The following is a 9253-nucleotide window of genomic DNA, read 5'->3' on the forward strand; positions in this document are numbered from 1 at the left end:
ACTAACCTGAGGCGTTTTTTCTTTTTACAGGAAGAACCGTGCCATCCGGATCCTCGATTCAGAACACAGGTAAGAAATGACACTTTGGTTATTATTTACAATGTCAGAAAAATAAACGATGTCCGTGCCATTTAGACTGAAGTGTTTATTCTTCCACACCTGTGATGCAGCTTTTAAGGACCTGAAAGAGGCTCTTTGTAATGGGCCAGTGCTTCAGAGCCCGGACTTTGTTAAACTTTCTCAGGTTCTTAATTATCACGAGAAAGGAAGTCGGCTGTCACATTCTGTGACTAATTGGAATTTTAGGTGTATACCCTGAAAATGCATCATTGGTTTAGCCATGGAAATTTTAAAATATATATATTTTTTAATGAAAAGTATAAGCGTCAGTTAGGCCTATATTGAAAATGCGTTTCAAATTCCAGTCTAACAGATAAATAATTGAGGGGTTTACTTTGATACAATCCCTGAGTCAAGGCAAATAACACAGATGTTGATAGGGGTTGTAATAAATATTTTATTTGATAACACAAAAATATAAAACATGGTAATGAGGCTGGAGTGAGATTCTCCTTTTTGTATTTCAAACATGTATTTCAGCTTCAATTCGATGCATTGATCACCCCTCTACCACAGATACTTCAGAAGCAATGTTGGATCCAGCCTCATTCCAGCTCAGGGGAATGTAACTAGGACCCCTATATCCACTTAAAAATAAATAAAATAAAAAACACCTCATCTAAATTGTTCCACTGGAATGATCCAGTGACATCGCTCAGTAGAATTCTGACAAGGGGCTGGCTTTGTAGAGGAACCTGGCTAATAAGTAAGAGTTATAATGTTGTACAATTTTCTTCCATACAGATCTCAAAGAGAGCCGTGCTGTCCCTGAATCTGAAGCACAGGAGGGGCCAAGGATAAAAGCAGTTTACACACTACAGGAGTCATTTAACCAGGAGTGGTGTGCAAGTCTAAAGCAGGGTACAGAGCTGACATGTGTTAAAGATGAAGAGGTCCCTCGACTGGAATGTGTTCCTATTAAAAAGGAATTCATAGAACAGGAATGTGTCCCCATCGCAGAGGAAGTTCCTACTGAAAATAATGTCTGTACACTTGAGGAGAACAACCAGCTGGGATCCAGCCTGTGTGATGATTGTCCACCTGAATGTGAACTGGGATTTAGAGGTAATTATACAAAACAAGAAACATTGAGCTGCCATTAATCTTGCAGAAACTGGTTACTAAACTCCTGAAGTGTTAGATGTAAGCTAGGGAGGCTGCCCAACCACTTGCAACATAATTGTCCTTGCTGCTGTGACCCTGCTAGATGTGCACCCACTATCATGCCTGTTCTGAATGCAGTTAGATATTTGCCTTTCCCTGTTTCTGGTAGACTGTTTGCAGTTGTGCTGCTCCCACAGCTTTATAGTGGTGCTGGGATCACATGTCTCATCACTGGGTGATGCCAAATCCAGTCGGGTTGCTAAGTGTACCCAGAAGAAACATTTCAATACAGCACTTGCATATAAATCAGTGACTGGTAAATGTGAGTGATATTAACCGGAGTGTGTTAATAATCAAAGTGATATTCTCAAGTATTTGTCTTTATTGACACCCATTATATTCCGCATGGCACATGTCAATGTGATGGGAAGCAGTGTGGAGTAGTGGTCAGGGCTCTGGACTCTTGACCGGAGGGTTGTGGGTTCAATCCCCAGTGGGGGACACTGCTGTTGTACCCTTGAGCAAGGTACTTTACCTAGATTGCTCCAGTAAAAAACCAACTGTATAAATGGGTAATTGTATGTAAAATAATGTGATATCTGTATAATGTGAAATAATGTATAATGTGATATCTTGTAACAATTGTAAGTCGCCCTGGATAAGGGCGTCTGCTAAGAAATAAATAGTCTGCTAAGAAATAAATAGTAATAAAAGGAGGCTGGGATGATCAAGGTGCCGTTGCCTGTAGGGTGTTGGGCGCAAGAAGCAGGCAGAAGCAGGCAGGTCCAGTTGCAACTGGTGTATTTCTATTGATTTATTTTATGAAATAACTGAATACCTTGCATTGGCCTTCAGGTTACCCCACCCCTCTGACTAACCCATTGTAAGAGGCAGGTCATTATAACCCAACCCTGAGGATATGCTGCTCCATAGCCAACAGCTGTGTTTCTCTTTTAAACTAACCTGAGGCATTTTTTTCTTTTTACAGGAAGCACCTCGCCACCCGGATCCTCGATTCAAAACACAGGTAAGAAATGACACTTTGGTTATGATTTACAATAAAACGATGTCCGTGCCGTTTTTAACAAGGGAAGGAATGCAGATCCTACACACACACACCCCTCCTGAAACTTTCTTGGGTTTTTCATGAAGAAGAGAAAGTCGGCCGTCGCATTCTGTGCTCCAGCTCTGTATTTGATGGTAAGGCTAGATACCAACGCGTAATACGTGCATTGGTGTCCTTCATCCTATCAAGCCATTGCAATGCTCGGTGATCCGACTCAAAGACAAAGTCACGGCCAAGAAGATAATATCTCAGTGTCCAAGGCCCACTTAACAGCTAGACATTATTTTTCAACAGTCGAATATCTTGTGTGGTCTACCTAATGTAGACCACAGGACGCCGATCATCTGGCGTCCCTTCCAACAACAACACAGCTCCCAGTCCAACCTGCACAACAAATGGTTGTTCAAAGTCCAGGCTCTGAAGCACTGACCCATTACAAAGAGCCTCTTTCAGGTCCTTAAAAGCTGCATCAAGGCTTCAGTCCATTTGACTTTATTAGTCCCTGCTTTGCGAGTCAAAGCTGTCAAATCCGCTGCATGGGTGGAAAACCCAGGAATAAATCTCCTATACCACCCGACTAACCCCAAGAAAGAACGTCGTCAGGGGGTGGACATTACAGGATACTATCCAGATGACATTGAACTTGACTTTTAGCCAAGGCACATTTCTTGGGATTGATGGTCAACCCAGCATGGTGAATTTTTTTAAACAGTGATCGCAGATGTTGTAGGTGATCCTGCCACGTATGACTGTAAATGACGATGTCATTGAGATATGCAGCTGCGTACCCCTCAGTACCTTGGAGAACTTGGTCCGTTAGCCGCTGGAACGTTGCTGGCGCGCCATGGAGTCCGAAAGGCGTTACGGTAAACTGAAAATGCCCAAAGGAGGGTATGAAACCCTGTGTATTCTCTTGATTCCAGGGTTAAGGGAACTTGCCAGTATCCCTTACTTTAATCAAGAGTGGATAGAATCTTGGTTTTCCAGAATCTCTCAATCATTGAATCTATACGGGGCATAGGATATGGTCAAACTTGGAAATTCCATTGAACTTTTTAAAATCAATGTAGAATCTCATGTTCCCATCCTTTTTAGGCACTAAGACAATGGGGCTACTCCATTCGCTGATGGAGCTGTAGGGACTATTGCAGGCAGTTAATATTCTTAAAACAATAACCGCGCTCTATTATAATGTATAAACCTGTTTTCAATATCGCTGTCTGAAAACGATAGCGGATTTACAAGTCACAACAAGCCAGAAATAGACCACATTCCAGACTGTTCAAAGTTCATAAATTGTGTTTGTTCAACATGAATGAATGACTCAATACTGGTTCTTAGAAATGTGGTATTTATTATTATTATTTATTTCTTAGCAGACGCCCTTATCCAGGGTGAATTACAATTGTTACAAGATATCACATTATTTTTACATACAATTCCCCATTTATACAGTTGGGTTTTTACTGGAGCAATCTAGGTAAAGTACCTTGCTCAAGGGTACAACAGCAGTGTCCCCCCACCTGGGATTGAACCCACGACTCTCCGGTCAAGAGTCCCGAGCCCTAACCACTACTCCACACTACCGCCCTAAGCATGCAGCAAACTAAGTTTGAAAATCACACAAAACAGTTACACAATATCACATTAAAAGCATTACAATGAGAACTAAGGTTTTAAACAGCAATTTTCTCTTCCCACCCCTCTCTCAACAGATCGAGGATGCCGTGAGGCTGTCGGCCGTACAAGAGCTCGAAGGGGGAGAACCCTGTCGAACTCTGCGGCACCTCTCTCACTGCAAAAAGGAGGTAGGGGAGAAGCGATGCCCAATGTTTTTGCTCTTGCGTTACAAAACGTCTCAGCATCTGCTTCAAGGTCTGATTAAATCGCTCCACCAAACCGTCTGTCAGATCCGAGGTGCCCCGCAAAAGGGATATCAGGCACCAGCCTCATGACCTCGAGCAGACAAGACGGGGGAACCATCAGTTGTGTTACAGGCTGTCCTGTGCCTGTGGCAAGGTTTACCCTATATAATAATAGAATAATAGCCCCTTGATGATGAAGTGCGGATATACTAGCGCCCCACATCTCCAAGCACGGGTACGTGGAGCCATTTTCAAAGCTCCTAGAACTAAAATCACACACATCAACTCTCGCCAGCCAGGTAAGTGCTAAAATAAACCTAACATTACATTATATCTGAACAGATTCCTTTTTCAGATGCCATGATTTGTCACCTTAAACCCTGTTAGCGTTTAATTATTTTTTCTCTTATTTGTTATTTATTTGCAGGTACGCGCTCCCTCCCCGATCAGACCCAGGCAAGCATCCCCGCTGGTAAGTACATTTGCATTTTTCTACGTTTCCTTTACGACATTGGCTAAGGACAGCAAGTTCCTTAATTAAATTGTTTGTGTTGCTCTGGGGTTTTGAGACTGGTGAGAAATACGAAGTAGCTTTCCCACTTTGCTGTAACGTATTAGACAGGAAGTTAGTTCCATGATCAGTATCTCCTTGGGGATCCCTACTCTCTAATCTGCACTAGTTCCTTGGCTATCGCAGCTGCACTAGTGGACCTCAATGGAACTGCCTCCGGGTATCGCGTTGCATAATCTACCACCACTAATATATGCGTATACCCGGAATCAGAAGGTAGCAAAGGGCCCACTATGTCCATTGCAATGCATTTCAAAGGGAGTGGAAAATAATGGGCAGTGGGACCAAAGGGATGGGGCGACAGTCTGGGCATGTGGCTACATATTTCGACACTTCATTATGAAGCCTTACCCAAGAAAATTGAGCCAATATACGTTCCCTTGTTTTGTCAGCTCCTAGGTGCCCCTGCAAAAGGGATATCAGGCACCAGCCTCATGACCTTGAGCTGACGAGACGAGGGAACCATCAGTTGTGTTACAGGCTGTCTTGTGCCCGTGGCAAGGTTTACTCTATATAATAATTGCCCATTGATGGTGAAGTGCGAATATACTTGCGCCCCAGCGCCTTCAACATCCTTACCTTCAATAGACTGGACCTGTTCCCGAGCGTGCACCAGTGTGGGGTCGTTGCTTTGGCCCCACACTAGGTCCGTGCTTGAGGCCCTCATGTCTGGTATATTGAGAGGGACTGGAGTAGCCTCTGCCCTGGATGGCCCAGTAACCTCGCCCTCTCGGTCCCACTGCATACCAACTCCCTTTGTCGTTTGTTACCATCAGAGCATTCTCCCACCAGACCCCAGCCTCATCTCATTGGTGCTCCCTCCCACTTGTCAGTCCATCTCTCTTTCTTTGTTTTTCTCGGGCAAAAAGTGGGGGAAAACATTTCAGTTATAAAGGGGAAAATCTCATCATTTCAATTCCCCTTTCTCTTTTTCTGCCATGTGTGGCTGGGGCTGCCATTAATTCAGCAATTGCTTATAGTTTGGCCAGTCCCCTGCACCTGGTGGTAATTGTAAATTAGAGCCAGGTGCAGGGTATTTAAGAGAGGCAGTCAGTCTGCTTGGGGCTGCTGAGTAGAAGGAGACAAGGTGGTGTGTTCTGTGTCCGAGCAGTCGATCGGAAAAGTAGGTGGTGTGGTACAACGGTGCAGTTTATCTTGTTTATGCCAGGTAAACGGCTTAGCCGTCCGGCAAGCTAGTCAGGGATCTGCATACTGCTTAGTCAGCGCTCCGAAGGAGCTAGGTGTTTGTTTTGTTTATTTTGTTTTGTGTTTATTAAAAATAGCGCGTCAGCGCTGGAAAACTTCATTTTTGTGTCCTGGGTCTGTTTTTAAAGGGGCAACGAACCGTGAGTGAGTTGCAGTCTGTTACAATACATACATACACACATTTAAGAGGATACGCTGCTCCATAGCCAACACCTACATTTTTAATAACCTGATGCATTTTTTCTTTTTACAGGAAGAACCGCACAACCTGGATCCTCGATTCAGAACACAGGTAAGAAATGACACTTTGGTTATGATTTACAATGTCAAAAAAATAAATAAACGATGTCTGTGCCATTTAAACAAGGGAAGGATCCTTCACAAGCAGGTTTGACTGTATTCTCATCAGAGTTCACTCTAGGAGTTGGTCATGGAGATTTGCAGAAGAGTGAATGTGTTAGCATGCTGTACAATAACTTTGGTCTCATCTTTTTTTTTTCTCTAGCTGCTAAAGGGAAGCAGACAGGAAGGCCTCCATTTTTCTGTGCTGATTGTGGGAAGAGATGCACGTGTTTAGCAAAGCTTAAAATCCACCAGCGCATGCACACAGGAGAGAAACCTCATCCCTGCTCTGAGTGTGGGAAGAGATTCACAGAGTTAGGAAATCTTAAAGTCCACCAGCGCATTCACACAGGAGAGAAACCTTATCAGTGCACAGAGTGCGGGAGGCGTTTCACAAAGTTAGGAAATCTTCAATCACACCTGCGCATTCACACAGGAGAGAAACCTTATCAATGCACAGAGTGTGGGAGGAGTTTCACAATGTTACAAAATCTTAAAAGACATCAGCGCTTTCACACAGGAGAGAAACCTTATCACTGCACTGAGTGTGGGAGGAGTTCCAGTAATTTATCAGACTTTAAAAAACACATGCGCATTCACACAGGAGAGAAGCCTTATCGCTGTGCTGAATGTGGAAAGAGTTACACATATTTAAATTCCTTGAAAACCCACCAGCAGACTCACAAAAAGAGAAATCTTCTCAATGTAGTGAATGTATGAGGAGTTTTAGTCACTTCTTAAACCTTAAAAGACACCATAAAACTCACATGTGACCTGGAGAAATGTTCGTTCTGTCAGGTTGTTCACTATAATAGGGTTTGGCAATTTGCTGTATCAGAATAATAAAGAAATGCCAAAATTGAATTGAACATCTTTATATAGTATAAGTTCTTTCAAGACAACTTGACATTGATCAACATTAAAACTGTATATTTAAAAGAAAACAGTAAAGAAATGAATAAAGTACACTTCCATGCTGAATACAGTAATTCCGTGACCTTTCTCTTGACAAGCATATCCAGCATAGTTTGCTTCATATTGTTCGTGCTTTTCTCAATGCACGCGGTTTCAGTCTTGTTACCGCCTCACGCCTGTTGCCATGGTTGCAGTTTGTATGAAGATGGCAACGGTTGCATACGTCACACATGATTCGCACTGCAATAGGTTATCTATGAATCAGCCTTATCTTCGAATTAGCCTACCAAGGTGTGGGAGGGTGCGGGTATTCACTGACACGGGAGACAGAAATGGTATTTGATAACACCACACAGGTGCTCGGTTTTATTATTTTTCTTTTGTTCTCTGGTGCACTGATTTCTTTGAGCCCATAGAGGGCGCTTGTGGTCCGTGGTCTGGCTACCAGCTATGGTATCCAGAACCAACGGAGAATACCACGGCAGGGTACTCAGGTACAGTCCGGCACTCGCAGGTGCTCACAAATTATAAAAAACGAAAAGGCAAACAGAAACAGGGAAAATAAAACACAGTAAGGAAAACTACAAAATAAATGTGCTGCACTTCGCAGCGTGAATCTCCCCAGTCGCCGCTACCCGTACGACCCGGGACTCCGTCCTACACTCTGCTGTCTCCAACTCACACACGTTACTGGGGCTGCCCAACGATCCCCCACTTTTCCCTTTCTTTCTTTAAAAGTATTTTCTTTGATTTTTTTCTTTTTCTTTCCGGGCTTGTGTTAGCCTCCCGTCCCTCAGTATTCAAAACGAGACCGCTGTTCTCGCAGTTCCAGTTTAAAGGGGCGGATCTGAGGAAACAACAGAGTGTTACTTTATAGGTTAACAATCCCATTAAAGTCCGCCTCCCAGCCACTCAGAGAGGGGAAAAGCACACACACCCTCTTTCCCACCTCTCCGTGTCACCGCCATGACTGGCAGGCAGAACCCATGGGACTCTTCCTGCAGCATCGTGCATGCGTCAGACGGCCAGTCCAGGTCTCTCCCTGTTACACAAGATCTTTGTTTTCACTGAGAGAATAACACATTCACAATGTCAGAAATTGCCGATTGAGTGTAACATATATATTTGTGTGTGTGTGTGTATTAATCAAACATCTATCTCATATATACACATATATCTGTATTATACTTGGTAGCAAGGACCCTGTGAACTCCAGTTCACCTCATTTTCAGGGAAAGGACGGGTGGAAGATAGTAAACCATGAGCTCACATGCCATTCATTTTGAAAAGGGAGTCACCGGTATCTTCTGAAATATATTATTCACACAAAGATAAGAGCTGTCTAAACAGAGCAAATAATTAGATTTAATTGGGTCTTCTGGCATAAGAAGCAAAGCAAAAACTATAAAAAAAACGAGATAAAATCCTAGTCAAGCATCACTCGACTTACCAACTACAAGTTGTGTGGTCCATGCTCTGAGGATCTCTGAGGAAGCTGGTTGCTGTTTGGTCGTATTCAGAAGCCTTTGCCTTTGAAGACAGTTCTTGTTTTTACGTTGTATTCTTCAACTACACTTCCATATAGTGGAACATAAGAATAATTTTGAATGTATATCTCATTTATATTGATGCTTTGCTACATAAATTATATTTTAGCTTTGGAGAGCGATACATTGAATGTTTTAGGATTCAGCTTTTTGCATGGCTAGCCTAAGGGTTAAGCATATGATGACCATACCTGTATAACTGTATTGAAGTATTAATGCTATTAAACCTGTAAAGGCACTGGAAACGCCCAGACTGCCTATTGCTTGGCATTTGCTGTGGCCTGCAACCACCCAATCCATTTTTAAGCATTTAATAAACTAAAAGGAGCACTATTACTGCTCTGATTCATTAAAACTTCTAATTAAACGAGTCTGTGTGATTTCCTTGATTATTAAAAAGTTGTCTGGACATATTGTAAGGCTAGCGCACGAGCAATCCACTTGCAGGAGTTTAAAATATCTCTGTCCTCCTTAAACGTCTCCCCTGAGTTTAAGAGTGTGCTCAGAACGTGTTGGG

General features: G+C 42.9%; 1 protein-coding gene across 8 annotated transcripts in view; it reads left to right on the forward strand.

The window, feature by feature from the left end:
• The window catches only part of LOC117971213 (zinc finger protein 544-like), a 44514-nt gene that overhangs the window by 24871 nt on the left and 10390 nt on the right, over window positions 1–9253 (forward strand). For 4 of the 8 annotated variants that reach the window (XR_009320320.1, XR_009320325.1, XR_009320324.1 and 1 more), the window contains 8 exons: window positions 31–69; window positions 865–1185; window positions 2213–2251; window positions 4006–4098; window positions 4583–4627; window positions 6186–6224; window positions 6438–7480; window positions 8244–9103. Coding sequence is in view for 2 of the 8 variants with exons in the window: in XM_059017617.1 (XP_058873600.1) it covers window positions 31–69; window positions 865–1185; window positions 2213–2251; window positions 4006–4098; window positions 4583–4627; window positions 6186–6224; window positions 6438–6994 (1133 nt within the window). In the remaining 6 variants the exon portion in view is untranslated. Of the gene's footprint in view, window positions 1–30; window positions 70–864; window positions 1186–2212; window positions 2252–4005; window positions 4099–4582; window positions 4628–6185; window positions 6225–6437; window positions 9104–9253 lie in introns of those variants that run through there. The other 4 variants (XR_009320321.1, XR_009320322.1, XM_059017617.1 and 1 more) reach the window with 4 other exon arrangements.

Source organism: Acipenser ruthenus, chromosome 57 (genome assembly GCF_902713425.1).
Source record: "Acipenser ruthenus chromosome 57, fAciRut3.2 maternal haplotype, whole genome shotgun sequence".
NCBI lineage: Eukaryota > Metazoa > Chordata > Actinopteri > Acipenseriformes > Acipenseridae > Acipenser > Acipenser ruthenus.